General features: G+C 40.0%; 3 protein-coding genes across 3 annotated transcripts; 1 reads left to right on the top strand and 2 right to left on the bottom strand.

The window, feature by feature from the left end:
• Window positions 1-1,978: 1,978 nt before the first annotated feature.
• LOC130461792 (uncharacterized) lies at window positions 1,979-3,217 on the bottom strand. Its single transcript, XM_056830006.1, has 2 exons — window positions 3,083-3,217; window positions 1,979-2,993 (listed from the first exon to the last, which is right to left on the bottom strand). The coding sequence occupies exons 1-2, from the start codon at window positions 3,212-3,214 to the stop codon at window positions 2,193-2,195; spliced, it is 933 nt and encodes a 310-aa protein (XP_056685984.1). The 5' UTR covers window positions 3,215-3,217; the 3' UTR covers window positions 1,979-2,192.
• A 5,842-nt stretch (window positions 3,218-9,059) lies between these two features.
• Window positions 9,060-10,095, top strand: LOC110796960 (uncharacterized). Its single transcript, XM_022002058.2, has one exon. It carries the CDS (start codon window positions 9,151-9,153, stop codon window positions 10,000-10,002), a length of 852 nt encoding a protein of 283 aa, XP_021857750.2. The 5' UTR covers window positions 9,060-9,150; the 3' UTR covers window positions 10,003-10,095.
• A 1,426-nt stretch (window positions 10,096-11,521) lies between these two features.
• Window positions 11,522-18,596, bottom strand: LOC110796963 (nuclear/nucleolar GTPase 2-like). The gene is made up of 11 exons (XM_022002060.2): window positions 18,226-18,596; window positions 17,352-17,485; window positions 16,642-16,771; window positions 16,301-16,461; window positions 15,486-15,587; window positions 15,288-15,392; window positions 14,615-14,743; window positions 14,381-14,521; window positions 13,930-14,030; window positions 12,296-12,353; window positions 11,522-11,990 (listed from the first exon to the last, which is right to left on the bottom strand). The coding sequence occupies exons 1-11, from the start codon at window positions 18,452-18,454 to the stop codon at window positions 11,682-11,684; spliced, it is 1,599 nt and encodes a 532-aa protein (XP_021857752.2). The 5' UTR covers window positions 18,455-18,596; the 3' UTR covers window positions 11,522-11,681.
• Window positions 18,597-20,353: the final 1,757 nt, after the last annotated feature.

Genomic DNA, 20,353 nt, shown 5'->3' with positions numbered 1-20,353 from the left:
ACGCTGACTACATCCTAAGGGAAATCCACCTCGGGATATGCGGAAACCACATCGGAGGCAGGACATTGGCACATAAAGCCCTTCGGGCTGGGTACTGGTGGCCCACTATGGTTTCCGAGGCAAAGCAGATGGCAAGGAAATGCGAGAAATGCCAAAAGTTTGCACCAGCCATCCATCAACCAGCTCAAACCCTACAATCAACGCTGTATCCATTACCACTCGCACAGTGGGGGTTAGACATCATTGGTCCCTTCCCCTCAGCGACGAACCAGAAGAAGTGGTTGATTGTAGGAGTCGACTATTTTAGCAAATGGATCGAAGCCGAAGCTGTCTCCTCCATCACCGAACCTCAGGTCCGCAAGTTCATATGGCAGAACATCATCACAAGGTTCGGCATACCAAGACTGATGGTCTTCGACCACGGGAAACAGTTCGACAACACCCCGTTGCAAAAGTGGTGCAAACAGTTCGGCATACACCTAGCGTACTCGGCAGTCTGTCACCCACAAAGCAACGGGCAAGCCGAAGCTGCTAACAAACTCATCCTCAATGCACTCAAGAAAAGAGTCGAGGATGACAAAAACAAATGGTTAGAAGAGCTACCCGGAACGCTATGGTCCCTTCGGACCACTGAGAAAGAAGCTACCGGGCAAACACCGTTCCACCTTGTATACGGATCCGAAGCTGTAATTCCTGTGGAAATCGGAACAGAAAGCCTGAGGATCCAGGCATACAACAGGTATGATGGGCTCCAAGGAGAAAGCAACAACCAACTTCTATCCGAAGCTCTCGATCTACTGGACGAAGCTCGGAACGATGCAAGGACACTCAACGCAGCCTATTTGCAGAGGGTCAACAAGCATTACAACCGAAGAGTCAACGCCAGACCCCTAAAAGTCGGTGATCTAGTACTCAGAAACGCCGCCTCGGTTCAGAAAGGACGGATCCATGGCAAACTCTCAGCCACTTGGGAAGGACCATACATCATCCATTCCGAAAAAAGGCCAGGCACGTATATGCTGAAACAGTTAGATGGAACAATTTTGAAGAACCATTGGAATACCGATGTTCTCAAGAAATATTTTGTATGATCTCTGTCTGTAAACCAAGTAAGTTGTTTAATGAGAAGAGGAAAGCCATTGGCACCATGAGTTTCATTAAACTTATCTCTATATTTATTGTCCCTTTATATATACATGCAGCCTCGGATCTGATCAATCCGAGACTAAAAACAGGATTGACTTTGCCCATTCCTTGATAAAATGCAAGAAATGACCAAATCATACACTTCAGGGAATCGTCCAGAATCCTCGGATTCGCGGTACCCTAATAAAATTTGTTCGCAACAAACAGTCGCTCGAATCAAGTTATAAAACTCCGGCTCAGATCCACGGATCGCCGAAGGCATAACTAAAGAGGCAGACTAGCGATCTCTTGCCCAGGTTTCCGAACCACAAGAGATCGGAAGAACAATCCAAACCTCTGAGCAGATCGACGGATTTGAAGAGTCTGGAAACTAAAGAGTCTCTTAGCAGATCTACGGATTTGAAGAACTCGCAAAACTAAAGAGTCTCTTAGCAGATCTACGGATTTGAAGAACTCGCAAAACTAAAGAGTCTCTTAGCAGATCTACGGATTTGAAGAACTCGCAAAACTAAAGAGTCTCTTAGCAGATCTACGGATTTGAAGAACTCGCAAAACTAAAGAGTCTCTTAGCAGATCTACGGATTTGAAGAACTCACAAAGTCAAAGAGTCTCTTAGCAGATCTACGGATTTGAAGAACTCGCAAAAGTTAAAAAGTCTCTTAACAGATCTACGGATTTAAAGAGCTCGCAAGATCAAAAGGTTTTTAGCAAGTCTACAGAAAGAGGAGCTCGAGAAATCTACGGATTTAAAGACCTAAAATTGCGAAAGAACAAGTTGAAAAGAAGCAGCCAAGTAACAAACATTCATTTTTTATTCAATATTTGCGGAGAGTACAAATACATTGAAAACCTCAAAAATTGAAAACAAAATGAAACAGTTAAAATCGGCAGCCATCAACAGACAATACCGGCCTACCGAAGTACTAAAGAAAACAAAAAGAAATGAGTACAACGCAGCGCCGAGGCAAAAGGGGGAAAGGCAAGCACATGTTCGGAAGTCCTCAACTGGAACCGACCGACTCTGAAGAAGACGACTGCCCGAATCCCTAACTCTTGGGAGTCTCAGGAGCATCCCCCAGAGGAGCATCCTTCGAAGAACCCCCAGCAGTAGTATCACCTTCGGAAGCCGCCTTCTGGGCCCGAGCCTCTGCAAGAGCAGCTTGGCGTTCAGCTTCAGCTTCGTCTCGATCGGCCTGGCACTCCACCAAGTGATCCTGGGCCCTCATCCAGAGCGGAACCTTCTCATTCCAAGGGAAATGAGGCATATGCTTCGCGAACATCCGCCGAGCACCCAGGATGCCATTCCAGTATTGCTCCCTACACTGATCAGCAGTGTAGAGGTCAACTCTCTCTTGCTCTAACTTCCGAATGGCAGCATCCTTCTCTCGGATCTTCAGCTGGAGAACGGGCACCTTGTCAGCTTGATTCTGAACAATCTCCCGGTGCTTGATAAACTGCTGAAGCCTCGCCTCCGCTTCCTGGCTCTGCTTAATGGCCGCCTCAAATTTAGACGTCATCTCCTTGAGAAGACTGTCTTTTTCTTCAAGTTCGCTCGCAAACTTGGCAGCCATTTCTCTCCTCTCCCTGTCGAAGGAAGCTATCTTTTCAGCATCCTCTTCAACCTGGAAAGTGAGCTTCCCAACTTCGGCCCCGATCTGTTCCGCCGCTTCCCTAGCCTCACGACTGTACTGAAGGTACAGTTGCTTGATCTCCACCATCTCGGCCATGAGCTGCCCAGCCTTCTGGTCCAAGACAGGGATATCACGAGCATAAGCCTCCTGATACCTCCTCAGTTGCCTCTCCTCAACCGAGCTACACTCGGAAGCGAACGAGGACCAGAAAACAGCCTGGGAAAGAAGAAAAGACGAGAAAAGATGAGGAAAGAAGAAAACAACAAACCAAAAACGGAACTCAAAACAAAATTTCCAACACTTACCTCATTCAGATAATATTGGGCCATCATAGCTGGGTTCCTCTCCTCAGCTCCAGGAACCCTCCACTGCGGGTTGGCCCGAAGAAGATTCTCCCGTGCAGCTTCGGGACCCACCAAAGATCCCACGTGAGCCATGGGGTTCTCCCCCAAAACCGGAGCTCTAGCATAGCGAGCCATCGCCTCCCTTACCTCCTCGGGGATCCGTTTCAGCGGAACATCCGAGCAAGGGTCAGCGTGGATCAGTCTATCCAGGGCCGAGGTCGAAGTAGAGCCCAAGGTCGAGTGGCGCCTCTTCCTCGTCAGACCCTGCTTGGTTTGCTCCTCCTCAGCAGAAGGGACCTCCTTCTCAGCTTCGGGAACCTCTATGTGAGCTTCGGTGAGATCCACCATCTCCTTATCTGGACTTTTCTCCCTTTCGAGAGAAACGTCAGCAGATTCTTCCTTCTGCTCGGCCACAATAGGGACATCCGAGCCAGGAACAAGGTCGGCTTCAATTGCCTCCATCACCTTGGTTATATCCTGGATCTCGATCCCTAAAGCAGCAGGCGGCTTCAGCGGAGAGGGGATGGTATCTTCCTCAGCCAACGGTTGGTCCACGGGAGGCGGTTCCGCAACCACCACACTCTTCAACTTCTGCCCTGGCAAGGGCATGAAGTGAAGGAGATTTTTGGGAGGAGGCATGACTTCCGAAACCACTTCCTACAGGGCAAACGCTCAAAGGTCAGTTTCAGAAAAAGAGAGAACGGACCACAAAAAGCTCTAAGTCAGAACAAATACCTTCTCCGAAGACTGAGAAGCTTTCGCCTTCTTCGGATGCGCAGAAGGCCTCAAAAGAGTGCTGCCCTTCCTTTTGCGCTGATCCTAAACAGAGGAAACCAAGGGTCAATAAATGTAAAAGAAGACAAAGGAAGGAATAAAGAAAAATCGCGAAGTACCCGGTTCCTAGATAAAGAGATATCTATCCGAGCCGGAGATGAAACCGAAGGAACGGCACGCGGCACAGCGTCAGTCCCAGGACCCTAAAAAGATGGTCCAGGACCAAGACGTTAGCCGACGGCCAACCAGAAAGAAAGACAAACAAAAGACTTCGAGATATAGAAACACTCACCGGATCCGAGGTTGTCCTCAAATCAGGGAGCACGACTTTCACTGGAACAGCTTCGGGAGAAGAGGCAGAATCCCACGGATCAGCTCGAACTTCAGATATCCGAGCGACACCCGACGGAGACAGCACGTAATCCTTCAAGCGAGGATTACGAGGATTCTCCTTCCCGAACTTATAATCAGGGGCCGAGTCGTGAATGGTCTTCAGATCCAAAGAAATACCCAAGACCACAGGATCAACGCAGCTAAAGCCGTACTCTGCAGAAACAAAGCACAAAACAAAGTCAATAAAACGAGACAAAAAGGAGGAGGACAAACTTACTAAAGCACGGTCCCAGCCGAAAGACACCTACCCCTGTCAAAAATCCTGCTGAGACCGGCAACAGCAAGAATGTCCTCCCGCAAGATATAGTTGAGGTTCGGGAGCCAGTTGGACGGCAATTTGTAGTTGTCCTCCCGAGCCAAAAACCACTGGAGGAGATCCACGTAGTGGTGATGGTTCCGATCCGGAGCAGCCACGCTTCGCATATCAGGATCAGGAGTCACAAACCACTTCGGAGGGCGGTAAAAATGTGGATGCTTCGGATCTGTCGGCACACGAACGAACAACCACTCCGTCTTCCAATTATGATCAGAGCTGAGGTAAGGGTAGGCCGTAATGTAGTTCGGCTCCCCCTTCCTTCGGGATCTTTTGTTGATGATGGTCCACCAACCATACCCATCCCCCTTGGAAGCGTGGTTGAAAGACAGATCGTGCAGATCCCGAAACACGGCAACAGAACATGGAAAGTTAATAAAATCGCACACCCATCTAAATCCGATGATGTGCCTCATAGATTTGGGGGTAAGCTGGGCCAAACTGATGTTGTACGACACCAGGAGCTCGGAAACGAAGGGATCCAAAGGAAAGCGGAGACCGTTCTCCAAATGATGAGTATACACAGAGATGAACCCCCTCGGCGGATGAGTCACCCGAGGACGCTCCTGGTCGGGAAGCTCGCACCAGTACCCCAAGGCGTGCTGGATTCCGTATAACTCTTCGGCCCTCCGATGGTAATGCCCCAGCTTCGCCTCCACCAACCAGTCACCACTGACCGATTTTTCCAAGGGACCATCGATCTTAGTGGTCTCATGCAGAATCGGGGCATACTTGCCCTGCGGATCAGCTTCAGTCCAATGAACTGGAAACTCAGGGTAAGAGCGGCGCACACCCGAAGAGCCAGCTTTCTTACCAGAAGTTGCGCGTTCAGACACGCTAGACCCGCCAACAACATCATCTTTTGAAGCATCCCAACCAGTCGAACGCCTCTCCACTGGCCTCTCCGAAGGCCGACCCCTCGAAGTTTTCGGTAACCTTCCCGAAGGCACGTTCTCCCTCTCACTAGAGGAGCCAACGACGAACTTGCTCTTGCCCCTATTCTTTGCCATGGCCGCGAATTCTCGGTCTAGGGTTGAGATTGAGGGGTAGAAGGAAAAACGAAGAAAAAAGGAGAATTCAGAAACAAATTACCTTTTTCCGAAGCGGAATTCGCCGATAAAACGAACAACACAAGTTCCCGAAGTCTAAAGTTGGCCGAATTTCGTAGATCTGAAGAAACAAATTGCACTGCGATCGCCGGAATTTAGAGAGAGAATGGGTTTGAAAGAAGGAGTAAAAAGTTCGAAAAGAGCAACGCACCCCGTATTTATAGAAAAGAAAAGGGGCGCATCAACTTCCTCAACCCACGATCGCCACGACACAATACAACTCCCAACACTTGTCATCAATGCAAATCATCCCTTTTCAAAAAAGAGAGGGAACTTTCGGACTTCTGACAGCTGGAAACCCACCCATTTAATTCTAAATGGACCGGGTCTGGGGGGGCATGTTGTTTGGGCTCCCAATTGACTCTCAATTGGGCCACTAAGTCCAAAGCCCAATGGCTCTAAACAACAACATCGAACCTACCAGTGGCTATTCAGCCATCCATTAAGGCCCAAGGCCCAATAGCAATAAATGACCTATGGGCATTTATTATGCAAACACTATAAATAGGCCGCCAAGGCTCACACCTCAAGGTACGTCCAATTTACCGCCTTAAGACTACTCTTCTAGAGAACTTCTCTCTAGAATCCGAGCATCATTCTTACTTAGGCATCGGAGGGGCTTTCCTCGGAAACACCCCCGAGGCTAGTGACTTTGCTCTTGTGCAGGTGAATTCGGACTCCACTCATTCAAACAAGCAAGATCTTCAACACATACAAAAGGGCCTTCATTCGAAGCCCATTGTTTCCATCTTTACAACACCGGAACACGTACTAGTATGTTAAGGGTTGGCCGTGTGCCCTTTCTGATGATCTAGAGGGGTTCTGGCCACTCGTGAGTCGTGGCATGTGTATCTCAATTCTGAAGCTGAGTATAAACTAATCAATACAACTAGTTGTCTACGAATTTCAGACACAACATTCAATTTGCGTGTTCCTTTCGCTATTAATTATCTTGCATAACCCCTACAAGGAGGCTTTTAACATGTAGGCGGATACTCTCTTTGTTAAAAATTTATCGGGCCTTATGCAAGCCCTTACATGAGAAGAGATTGATCACATATAAATCTGACGGGTTCCATCCTAAAACCAATTGGTGGAGTATCCCACCAATTTTATATGTTAGTCAGTCTTCCTCTATTTCTTCCATGTGACAATTAGTCTCAACTCACATGTGGGTTAATCTTCTCAACACTTTGGAAACAAAAGACAATGCAATAACTGAGAATTAATTTCTTTCAGCATCGTAATGCAGAATTATTTAAGTTCTCTAACTCACAAAGACCTGTTAAGATCTAACCTAGCAAAGAAGGTAGAAAATACCTCATCCACGTAAGGGAAAGTGTTAAGTTCTGACCTGTGAAAGTCACATATTGACAAAAGAGAAGAGATACAAGGGGCTACTCCACGCTGAGGAAAACTCACCGTCATTAGCTAGTTACCGTCAATCTATCCTTGTTTGCACTTTGCAAAATAGCTAGCCATGTATTTACTGTTAGAGGACAATACTGGTATGACTTGTTCCCAGTGGCGGTGCTAGTAAGGGTTCAGTGGGTTCAACTGAACCCTTACTAGCTAAAATAAAAATTTGGCAGGTTTTAGAAAACGAGGAAAAATGTCATGTAATTTTGAACGCGACAAGTGACACAATGTAAAGTGGTGCCGAGTGGTTTTAGCATTACCAAACAAACCAAAGGTCAGGAGATCGACCCTAGGAGCCTTTTTCCTCCCTTTTTTTGGGTTATCTAAAGCAGTAAACACAAAAGCTCTCGACAACTGGACCTCTCCTTTCCTATAGTCCTATTCTCATCACCCCCCCCCCCCTCCCCACAAAGGTATAAAATATACCCATTAATTTCCTCGCTTTATAATCACTTTTTGTAAAAAAAATTAACTGGAAATTTGAAATATTGAATCAAATTGTTTGAACAATAGATGAATTTGTGAATAGAATATTTAATGTCTCTTAGATAACTTAGATTTAGTTTAGAATATAATTTATTTGTTGCTTTATAATTTAGGAAGTCAGGTTTGAACTTTAAATATTTTATTATGATTGCTAGATTGAAATCTATGATTTTGAATAGATTAATTTCGTTGATATGAAATGAAGGGGATAGAACATTTTTGGAAAAACTAATTTCAAAGTCACAAAAATCATCCACTTGTTCATCCCCAACCCAAATTCAAGGTCACTTGAACCACCCAAAAATGAACTCGTGACACCTCAAAGTGAGCTCGCAACACCTCAAAGTGAACTTCTAATACAACTACTCCGTATACAAGAAAATGAACCTCCAACACCTCAAAGTGAACCTCTAATTCAAAATCATCCAATTTCTAGTGCGGAGGAGCGCACTTATAATGTTAATCTTTTTCAACATGACCTTGCGCTAAGAATAATCCAAATCTTAAATTATAATTGGGATGATTAGGACGTGGTGAAGAGAGGGTATATAGCAAAAAAAGAGTTGTGATCCATGCACTCATAATTTTCAACAAAGGTTTTAATGTTGCTTGGTATGATATGTATGTTTGGCTTGAACATAGCATTCAAAAGTAAGCATTATTTTGTTTTGGATTACGATTTTATTATATGCGTCTTAGGATTCCGAATCCTTAACTGCTTACAGGGCTCAATCTAGGGTTATTGGTGCTAGTTCACAGCATGATTTGGTGACCAACGAATCAAATTAAAGACGTTTTGTTTTTATCCAATTTAAAACGAGTGGATTACTTCTCCTATTGCTATCCTTTAGCCTATTGGCTTTTAATTATCTCCGACCTTCCTTTTTCCATGATCTTCATTTAGCTCAACATCTATCTGGCATAGGCACGCGTATACGCTCCTTGTTGGCGTCTTTGTTGCAGTCTAGTTACATTGTTGCACGTGTGCTCATCAACCTTGTCAGTCATTCTCGATCAACCCCTTTAATAACGTAGTCAGTACATTAATTATCTAAATGACTCTGTAGGAGAAGAAGTGGCCAACAGTTCCAAATAATGCCTTTTCCCTTATCATTAACAACCATTTTCTGATTAAATAATCAAACATATTTCAACTATCCGAAACAGGATTTCATTAAGGTAGTTACCAACATGTACACCAATAATATTTAATGTAGACTCAAGTCAACTCAAGGTTGTCCATATTCCCTTTGTTACCTGACGGCAAACCACGAGATCTGCAAGTGAGTTATATAGCACATGTGGATATCAAATGGCTGTCTATTTTTATAATACATATGGTTGTAATCGTGTAGCTGAGGAATCAACGGCGCTATCCATGGACCATGGATATCCTCCGCGTGGATGAGATCTTTTCTACCTTCTTTACTGTGATCTATATATATAGGTGTGGAAAAGGCTTTTGTATCAACTCAAGTATGAAGTATCATTCACTCTCCATATCTTAATTTAAAAAAGAAACTTGACAAAATTAAATGGCTACTCAAAAAGCTTCTTCTCACATCCGTTCACTCAGTTTGCCATCCACATCTCATCCACTCAATGCAAGCATTGAAACTCACTTCCACAGTCTAAGGGCCTCTCAAGCAGCAGGGAAACTCACTTGTTCATCATTATGCCAAAACTTATGCAACATAAAAGATTTGTATGAGCAGATGAATAATATGATTCATTTGCCACAAAACCAACATCTTCTTTCTAATCAACATCATAGGAAAGAGGTTGAATGGGTTCTGGATGGATCTCTTGCTTTGTTGGATGTCTCTAGCTATGGACTAGATGCACTTTCACAAATGAAAGAATCTATTCTAGATATCAAATCAGCTCTCCGTAGGGGTAACAACGATGTAGGAATCCATGCATTTCAGGTTTCGAGAAAGAAAATCTGCAAGCCGCTCTCCAAGTGCCTTGCAAACATGAAGAAAACTGACAACAAGTGTGCCCTGCCACAACCTGAAGATTCCTCTGTTATTGTAAGAACACTGAAAGAGGCTGAGACAATCAGTCTGTTAACTTTGAAGTCAGTTTTCTCATTTGTGATGGGGAAGAAAACAACCTCTCAGACTCAGACACGTGGCTGGTCCTTGGTTGCTAAACTTGTCAAGTCTAAGCATGTTGTTCGCGATTCTGAAAGTGATACTGAAGTAGTATGTATTGATAATGCCCTGAATGCTCTTTCAGATAACCATTCAAGTGCTGAAACAAAGGTTGTGCTTAGGCAACTAGAGATTTTAGAAAAGGTTATCCTTCAACTCGAGGATGGCTTGGAGTCTATCTCTAGATGCTTTGTTAAAACACGAGTTTCCCTTCTCAATTTATACAACTAATTAGAATCCTTAATTACATGCCAACAATTTTGTAGAATGATCAGGAAATTTTGTATTTATCTTGAAACAATTAAAGAATAGAATTGATACTAATCTTGACTCATATCTCTCTTGCAAGCATATTTTGTTATTTGTGTTACATATATTTCCTTGCACTTTACTACTTTCATTCTAGTTTGATTTTTTCATCTTTGGTAGACGGTTTAGTCGTCGAATACTGTGATTGTCTGATTGAGTTTCTGTTCCCTTCAATATGTAACTAAAAGTAAATAAAAAAAATCCAGTAAAATAAATTTTGATCGAAAAAGTGACTTTAAATCAATGCAAAATAGTTCTGAATATAAGAAAAACACAGCAGAAGTAAAGAATAAATTAACATAAGTAGCTTTACTCAGAAAATTCAGTTTTGTAAGTTAAATCAGTAAATATGATTTGGTGAAGTGCATGAACAAATCAAAGCCTGAATATGTAAATATTTTTCTGACAAGGTTATCATAATCAATTTTCAGCTTTCTTATTCAGACGGTTGCTTCATTTCCTGTAACCAAACAAGGTGATCTTTACTTGACACTTGATAGTTACCGAAGCCTGTCCTGGCATAGACCTGCTTAGTATAGTATCACTAAATTCTGAGGTGTTGAGATTCAAAATGTTGTTCAAAGGCAGACAAAGTTATTGAGATCCATAAACAATCATTCTCATACACGTCTTCTTTTGAGTTTGCAGTTTCTGGTTAGAAAATTGATTCACCCTTTGCCAGTTTTAATTTATTCAGATATTAATTTTACAATTATCTGGTGTTTGTTGTTTCCACGTGCAACTAATTCCAGTTACCTATCTTAAGCTGTGTGCTGGTTATGTTAATCAAATATTGTGATTGAGATCTACACATGCAACCACTATTAAATCTGAGCTACAAGAGAAGAGAATCACACGCTTATATATAATTATTGTGCATATCTCGTTATATTGGTTGGAGGATATGCAACTAGTTGATCATGTTTGGATGACTAAATATAATGAATATTTCCTTGGACGTAACCTGTGCTGGTTTCTTCATGTAATGTCTGTCTGTCTCATGTGCGTTACTTGGCTACTTGCATTTACTTTTCAAGTTTTCATTATACATACGACGTGTTAAATTATGCTCAACCAGACTTGGAATTTTGGAAAGAAATATGTGCTGTATTCCCTCTTGAACAATTAATGTCCTTAAAAGGCTTATACACAGTTCCTGTTTACCATCTTCAGAGACTCGTAGTGAGCACTGGAACTTTGTTGCTTCACTGAAGAAGCTTATTTCGTTGTGTACTAAATTAAATGTTTTTAACACAGTTTTTGTCAGTTTTAATTAAATGTTATGATATTCAAAATAATTATACCCTTTCAAGTTTAAAGGGACCATTGTATTTTACATGCCTCCCAGAAGCCAAGACTGTTTATTTATCACAAAATGGCTCGTTGCATGTTCAATCGCACCAGCCAGAGATCATGAACCGCAGCAAAACAGACAACAAGGTTGTAATAATACAGCCATGAGAAAGTAGCATTAACCAAAAATAATACAACTAATCTCTTACCAAGTATACCTTTGTATTCATTCACGATATCCATTCTACTTCTTTTGATCCGTACAATTCCGTTAGGAAAAAAGGAAAGCACAAACAAAAGAAAACTTATTACTCCGGATTCACAGTTTGTTCAGACATCTCCCCCTTGAGCTCAGTTTCACTATACAGTTCACTTTGAACTGGGACATTTTCCAGCTGCTGAGACAAAATAACATCTGCAATAGCTTTCATTGCAGATGACGACTTTTCTTTATTTTCCTCTGTCTCTGTCTCTCCATCTCTTTCATCACCGGCAACAAGCGGCACCTCTGATGTATTATCTTCCTCCTGTGGGGGAGGAACAAAAAAGGGTATTTTGCCTCTCTGCCAATCGTAAAGGACCATTTTTGCTGCTGTCATTAGGTCTGGTTCTCCACCCTGGAGCAAAGACACCCACATAAAAATTATATCCATAACTCCGAAACCAAGCAAGGAAATATATTTTGTATTTGAGTTTAACTGCCCCTCCCATCAAATCTAATTACTCCGTATAGTAGTTGGGAATAGAAGAAATAAATTATCAAAAATATTCAGAGAATGTGTTCTTTTCAGTTCGAACCACCCAAACCAAACCTTAAGATCTAATCAACGATCATTATCAAATAAGATTTGATAATATAACAATCATCAATGTTTCTAACTATAGACGACATGCCCACAAATGAAACGAAATGGAAACACACCTTCAAAAGCTTGCCCGATAACTTGCAAAGCTGAAAGAGAAAATCATGATCATCCTCCCTGGTAAGAACACGTCAACAAGTTAATTTAACCCCAAAAGGAATGAAACAACAAACACAATCACAAAAAGATGAATGCTTCCACAGCTCAGCACATCAGCAGAAGGTGGACAAAATATTCATAAATCTGAAATTAAAATACATGCAAAGATCACAAAATCACAAGCGCGATTGAGACAAAGACACATTGATCAACTGTTCCCTTAAAAAGCCGATAACACCAACAAATTACAACTATTCTTTTCAAAATAATTTATACTCCCTCGGTCGCTGATATACTTTTTTGAAACCATCTAAAAAAACAGAGCAATTTCCTTCAATATTGCTTAAAGAAAGTTAAATTCCCAAAATATGTATTTCCCACCATACTGTCCACGTCAGCATCAAAATCGATCTAATTTTTTTTATCAATCGGTACTAAACCGACAACTAAAATAGCGGTTGACCCAAATAACCACTATTTCAATTAGCAGCTTAAACTTCAGCCATTTTCTGGCTGCAAACTGGAAACATACCAAACCGCCAACTCAAATGGTGGTTTTGTTTTAAAACAAACCGCCATTTAAATTGGCGGTTTATATAATTGAACCGCCAATTCAAATGGTGGATTGTTTTAAAACAAAACCGCCATTTGAGTTGGTGGTTTTGTGCTGAACCGGAACAAAAAATTTACTTTTCTTTCTTCCATGCTGACGTGGACGGTATGGTTGGGAAATATGTTACAAAGTGGCGTATTTTGGGAATTTAACTTTCTTTAAGCAATATTAAAGGAAATCGCTCAAAAAAAAGCAACTTACTTAATTTAGCATCAATTTTCAATGATACCATTGATTTTAATGAAAATAAGACTCCACTGGTATGGTGTATAACTTCAGATAGCAAAACACAGTTGTGTTTTTATGACTCAATTCAATAGAAATGACCCCAACCAAGCATAGCCTATTATTCAAGACGGAGAAAGTAATTAAGCAACAAAATCCTTCAGAGAACTTACTTTTTTCTAAAATCTCACATTAAGTAAACAAACAAATATATATTAAACCAAATGCCAGAACCATAAATAGATTTTTCAGTTACATGTGCAGAGCACAAAAACACTTCATTTGTTATAAAACAGTACCTGCAGGAGTACAGGGTATTTACAATTTTGAAAATAAGCCATCCAAGTCCAATATAAATTTCTTTCTTTAAGCCTCCAGCTCTCTAAAGAACACAAGTCGTCATTTGCAATATGGAAAAGACAGTAGAATCAAAAGCAAGAAAGTTTAAGAGAGCATCTGGAGTGGAAAATGTCTAGTTTCACAAAAGCGTTAACCTCATAAGCTCATATCAAACCATGAAGTACAAAGAGAGCATCTGAAGTGAAAATGTTTAGTTCCCTAAAAGAGCTTCCCTTTTATGATGGTCATATCTAACTAATATACATTGTGATCTCTGCAATTCAAAAATTCTAGCATGCATGCAGTAGTAGGGTGTGGAATCCTGTGCATTTAACAAATTTAATATTGTAGATATGATACATAACAGCTTGAAACTTAAACAAAAACAAAAAGAAATTATAAGTATGAACATAATACCAGTCCTTAATCTTATATGCTCTTTGAAGATGCTCCTTCTTTACACGTTTCAGCACTTCTCCAATGTGTTCAGAAGCATCATGCAAATTTGCAACTCGCACCTGTAATTACAACCCAAAACAGCTCATGAAGATTCTTCAGTCGCAAGAGAATATAGTGGAACACTATCATTTTCCTACTATATCCTGCAAAAGCAAGAAAATGCAGCCACAACAGTCTTTCAAAACATCATGTTATTGAATTTCGAGAACACCAAAGAAAAATTCCAAGGCATCCTTTTGGCTGTGAGTGACAGGAGCACAGCAAAACTAACGATACCAGGGAAATGAGAAGAACTGCACCTAAAGCCAAAAGCTGGCACAAGCCCTTAGGTATTGGAGATAGACCAATGTAACATAGGTATAAATGACAATAAAGTTCCACCAATTTTTTTCACAACCGAAGTACATACCACGCCCTTCAAAACAATATCCGTCTCTGAGTCACTATTTTGATAAACGACACCAGGGCAGTCTATTAGAAAAATCCTCTTGGTAAGCGTGATATATTGCCAGACTTTAGTCTCCCCGGGTATGGGGGCAACCTTGCAAACCTTATAGCAGAAGAATAAATTAGACAAGTCAGAATTTAAGAAAATATGAACAACATGTGTAACATGCAATGATTATTCAGCAAAAGGCAATACATTTTTAGTACGCAATGTATTGATAACTGATGATTTCCCAACATTAGGGTAGCCAACAAATCCCACGGATATTGCTTGCTTGTCACTCTTTAGCCGTGCAAATTGCCTCAGCACTGAAAGGAGAGAACCCTGAAAAACGGAATAAGAAAAAATAAGCAAAAGAAAATAGAACAATGAGAACAGGATATACAAGTAAGCATTTTTCTTTTTTCATACACCTAACCGTTTCCCCTGATCATACCTCGGTTTGTTTCTGTTCCCAACACTGTTACCTGATTCGCTGGTATGAGATTGGGTACGGGTTCACAATTTGCTACCTAATTTGCTAAATTAGACCAAAATTGTACCATTTTCATGTTATAATTTGCCTTTTCGGTTCGTGGGGTGATTAAAGAATTAGGTGACATTGGTTCCAATGACATCTAATGAAACTTATATCAACGCAAACACAAAATAGACACAAACATCGTCATTTTTTAATCGTTACTTTAAGATTTCCACTAGAATTTTGAATGATGGTTCTCAGAGATCCACTACAAACACTTAACAGGATCTTTTAGAGGAAGAGATTAAATAAATTAAAAGCATGCCCAGTGAATTGAAGTCATAGCACTATTCTACTTCCATTATAGTGATTGAGAATGTACGAGAATTCAACATACAAAAGCCTTACCTTTCCAAAAGGCTTGGTGATGCTAGCATGGAAAGCTAGGGTTGGGAATTCCTTGGATAATACTCTTAGCCAACCTTTTGTAGCCCAAGCTGGAATCAGATCACACTGAATAAAGGGAAACAGAAACCTAAATATCATCTTTGGAGACAGACCATGATACAGTAATCAGAAGAGGCGAGACAAAGGCAAGTATCAAACCTTATTTAGAAGAAAAACCATATTCTTATGCTTGCAGTTCTCTTTTATATGCTTCTCTAGATGATAGCATCTTGTTCCTTGTGGGTCCCTAGCATCCAAAACCTAGAGAGAAGTCAAGAGGAACCATAAGCATTAACCAATATAATTTTATATGTATACTACTCAGCATGAAGACTATTGAATCGTCAATTTATTTACTAAAACAAGGAACAGAAACACTTTAAAGGACATCAATCATCCAGCAATTCAAGTGCAATCTACAAAGCAAAGCAAAACCTACGGTCCCCGTCTATCTTTTCTACCTTGGCCACACTAGTACACTACAGAGAGTACAAACCATCACAGACACCCTGTGTGAGAAAAAGGACTTTGGAAACTAGGAATTCCACAACCCAACAACAATTAACAGCTCACAAAAATTCACCAGCTATACCCAACAACACACATTCATCCTCTAACTTGCAAAACCTCTTCCTCTTTAATTTGTTCAACACAGAAAAATTATGTTACTCTTTACCAATAGCATAATCTAGGACACGTACAAAATTCAGACGCAAGTCTTCCACAGACCCTGTCCCTATTCACATCCAAAGTGAGGGGGCGGTTGGTAGTTAGGATTCCGTATTAACGAAAGTTCACTACCAACAATCTAGTGTCTTAGGTACAAGGAGCCCATTATCGCATTGAAGTCGTTAATAATATATGTAACACAAAGAGGAAGTAAATTTATAACAACACTGCAGTTGAAAATAATAACCGTAAGTGCCAACTAGTCTTTGGTTCTTCCTTAAGAAAGACAATCATGCCATACTTACTTGAACAACAACATCTGATGAATCAACGACTTTGTAAAGTTCACCCCATATACGTTTGCTTTGACCTTTCTCAAACATTGTATGGCGAACCAAATCCCGGAATCCATCCACTTCGTCTCCTTCAGTAGAAGGCATAGCTTCTTTCTTCTGTTCATATTCATCTGCAGATAACACATAACAGAGCATGAGCAATGAAGCAAGTTATGCCAGGCAATGTGTTTAAATATGACCCAGACGCTTTGGTCCAATTGGAAAACAGCGACTCACTTAGCTAGCAAACTAATTATTTAGTCTCTTACAATTATAGTACAAGAAGCAAAAACAAAAAAGTTGTGGAATACCTTGTAAACTATCAGCTTTATGCACCAGAGACTGGTAATCTGCTGCCTGAAGCTTTGGACGTTTCCGTTTCCCTTTTGGTCCAAAAGCATTCTCAAAAGGTTCCGTGTCAAGGAGATGAACTCTCCGTTGCTTAAAAAACAGAATACAAATAAACAAATTAGGTAAGAGCATGCCATTACAACAAGGCAACAACACGGTCAAGAAGGTCCTTAAAATAGTTCAACATGCAAGACCTTTTACGCAGATCAGCGGTTACAAGTTTGCTACAGCAATGAGACATACGGCTGTACAAGTGTACAACAAACCGAAAAAAATAATAGGAGTTCAAGTGCTTATCTATTCTACAAACTCTAAGCAATGATGAAAAAAATTACCATCAACAAGAAAAATCAACCACAGTCTACATGAGCTACATTTCTCATACCCAACCATTCCCATTTCCACAAGTACTCAGACACAAAGGAGCTGAAAAATGACACCAGTAGATGTCAAATTAACATAGGCATATATCAACCTCAAACTTGGATTGAAAAAACAGTCCGGGAAACCATAATTAAGAATGTGTATCGCAGGCTTGGAGTATGAACTTAAAAGAAATATGGTAACCGCGAGACCGCAAGTTAATGAAGCATAATGGGAGTAAAAACATGTTTATCCTACAGCATAAATAACATTAACAACTAACAAGAGTAAAGGACTCATTACATACCTTGGGAAGATCATTTAAAAGGGACATAGGAAGATTCTTTCCTTTCAATATCATATTATAGTTGTTTGACATGCGATTCGTAAGCTCTTCACGGAAAAATTCAAGTTCCTTTGGGGGGATAACTTTAGTGTTCCCTACAGAATTTGGAAGGAAATTCAACCAAAAAAGGAGTTAGTTCTATCAGAATTTCAGTTTTCCTTCCCCGCTTACAATACACATCTGAGCAAGTCAAAAATCATCTCTTTATCTCACATCTCACACTTTACGTAGTAGAGAATGCTAATAATGATCATGCTCATCTTAAATAGATGCTCTTGAAATTGAAGAAAATATTTCCCTGTTCTCGCAATGTCACACTTTGAACAACAGAGCTACAATCTGATTTTTCTGATAATTTGAACATTCGGCTAATTGGTAAGAAGAAACAGTACTAAGAGAACAACCAGCATTGTTAATGCTTTGAGGTTGTCATCACATTTTTATTGCCATTACTAACAAGGCAAGGCTATATTCTCCTCAATTTATTTTCACTTGTTACAAAAGTTCCATTACGCCAATAAGCTCGGACAAGGTAAGTTGACGGCCACTGCGGGCTACCGGAGTTAAATTTACTACTATAACAAGTTATATTAAGTTCAGATAAACGCCAATAAGTTCATGTAAGTGAAATTCAAACACCCGAAAACAACATTTCCATGTCCCCTAATTTACCTGAATTCAAAAAAGTTCATCCCCACAACGAAATTAATCAACTAGCATCCATCAAATTCGACAACTTAATTGGCATTATCCATATTATCGGAACCTCAGATTTCCTAAACATAATTCACAAATTTGCATCAAAATAATAGCTAACTTGAATCAAAAGGCATACCAAACCAGCGACGATCAGGTTGAATTCGAGAATCAGGCAAATCGCTGGACTGATACTGTTGGCTCATAATCTTGCCCTGGGTATTCCTAGAAGGGCGAGTTTTATACATCTTGAGCCGCCGCACAGTGGCGGCGCTACGGCTGCTGCTGGTGGTAGCATTGGCTCTGTTGACATCAAGCGAATGCTTTGGCTTACTCTCTTTCTTCTTGCTCTCCTTCTTCTTCGCCATTGTTGTTACCCTCAGGTTTCGAATGCTCTGAAAATCCTCTCTTTTCTTCCTTGAGTTCTCGGAAAAATTCCTGGAGGTCTCGGAAGAGGAGGTAGCTTTTACGAGTAGGTTAGAAAGCGGCAGTGTTAGTGATCACAAGTAGAAAAGTGGGATTAATAACCCAGGAATAGACATTTTTCTTAAGATATTTTTAAAATAGAAAATTTGTCAAATACAATACGATAAAGTTATCTATTTGTCAATTACAACCTTAAATTTATACATCCATTTTAAATTACAATTCGAAATTATTTTCCGGCAAAAATCACCGGAAGATGATGTCATAATGTCATTAAAGAAAATAGTTACATATTTTCTATAAAAAAAATCGATAAATAAGAATTAAAATAAAAAATAAAATAATCGAAAAAATAAGTATTTTTTACCGATATTATGCAATTCATAATTTTTTTAATAACTTTATGACATCATTTTACGGTGATTTTTGCCGGAAAATAGTTTCGGGTTGTAATTTAAAATAGATGTACTTGGCAAATAACTTTTTTTTGGCAAATAACTATTTGCAAATAACTTAATGACATCATTTTAAGGTTGTAATTGACAAATTTAGAAATTTGAGGTTGCAATTGGCAAATAGAGAACTTTATTAGGTTGTATTTGCCAAATTTGCCTTTTAAAGTTACCACCTTAAAAATTCCACCTTTTCAAACTTATCACTAGTTTATTTATATTTTTCCTCCAAATTTTCACTTTTGGGTTTAATATTACCACCTTATAAAATCACAAACCTTCAAAGTTACCCTCTGTTAATGAAAAAATTGACAAAAAATCCGTTAACAAACGATAACTTTGAAGTTTTGTGATTTTATAAGGTGTAATTTTAAATTAAAATTTTATAAGTTGGTAAGTTTGAAAAAAAAAACTTTATAAGGTGGTAATTTTGAAATTTTCCTTTTTCTTAATTAGCAATTAATATTTCAAGTTGTTGTTCTAATATCTTCATTAGTACGTAGAGCGATTCCCGTCAATAATGATAGAAGAAACTAGAATGCCTAAAATAAGCCCCGTGTTATATAAACTAATTTTAAGCCCGTGCGATGTACAATTTTGTAATAACTAGGATTTGGCCCACACGCGGATGACCGTTGAAATAAGTTATGGTTTTTTATATGCAAAATCAAACACAATAGAAACACACAAAAAAAAGCAAGAAGTATACAAGGATACCTTAAATCCAATTACATTTGGTATCTAAACTTTTCGTTTTCAATTTCAATCAATTCTCATTCCTTCATGCAAATATTCCAATCATTGTCAACTGGACCATTACGTAGCCTCCTGGGCTTGAATAGCTCTCATCACAGGAGTGTTGACGTTGTTCTGTTCTACGAGATATAGGAGACTGCTTCACAACATGGTCACCAAATGAACGCTGCAACTTTGACTTCAAAGTGTGCAAACACTGGAGGTTGTTTGCAAGGTTATCACCAGATATTGCTTGAAGCTCTGTCTCCTCACGCATTATGAACAGCTGAAAACAATCAGAAATAATGATAAACATATGCTAGAATGTGTAAAAATTACTAAATTAGGATCAAACCCTAATAAGAACCACAACCAAGAATTTTCCACTTTCACTATTATGAACTTGTTTAAGAAGAGCCTGCAAGACATTGAAGAAATGGAGAGAAGGATACCTGAGGCAGTTGAGAGCCACCATCATCACTATCATTGAAGAGTCTAAGGTCTTTGTTCCAATTCTCGTGTGAGAAGCACTAGTGGAAAAAGGCTCATTTGCATCGCACATTTAAGTGCATTTGCGTCGCACATTGTGCGTGGCAAAAGCTCTCGACGCAAATGACTCACATTTGCGTCGCACATTAAGCAAATGTGCGACGC

Source organism: Spinacia oleracea, chromosome 5 (genome assembly GCF_020520425.1).
Source record: "Spinacia oleracea cultivar Varoflay chromosome 5, BTI_SOV_V1, whole genome shotgun sequence".
NCBI lineage: Eukaryota > Viridiplantae > Streptophyta > Magnoliopsida > Caryophyllales > Amaranthaceae > Spinacia > Spinacia oleracea.
This window is presented reverse-complemented; position numbering and strand designations above follow the sequence as displayed.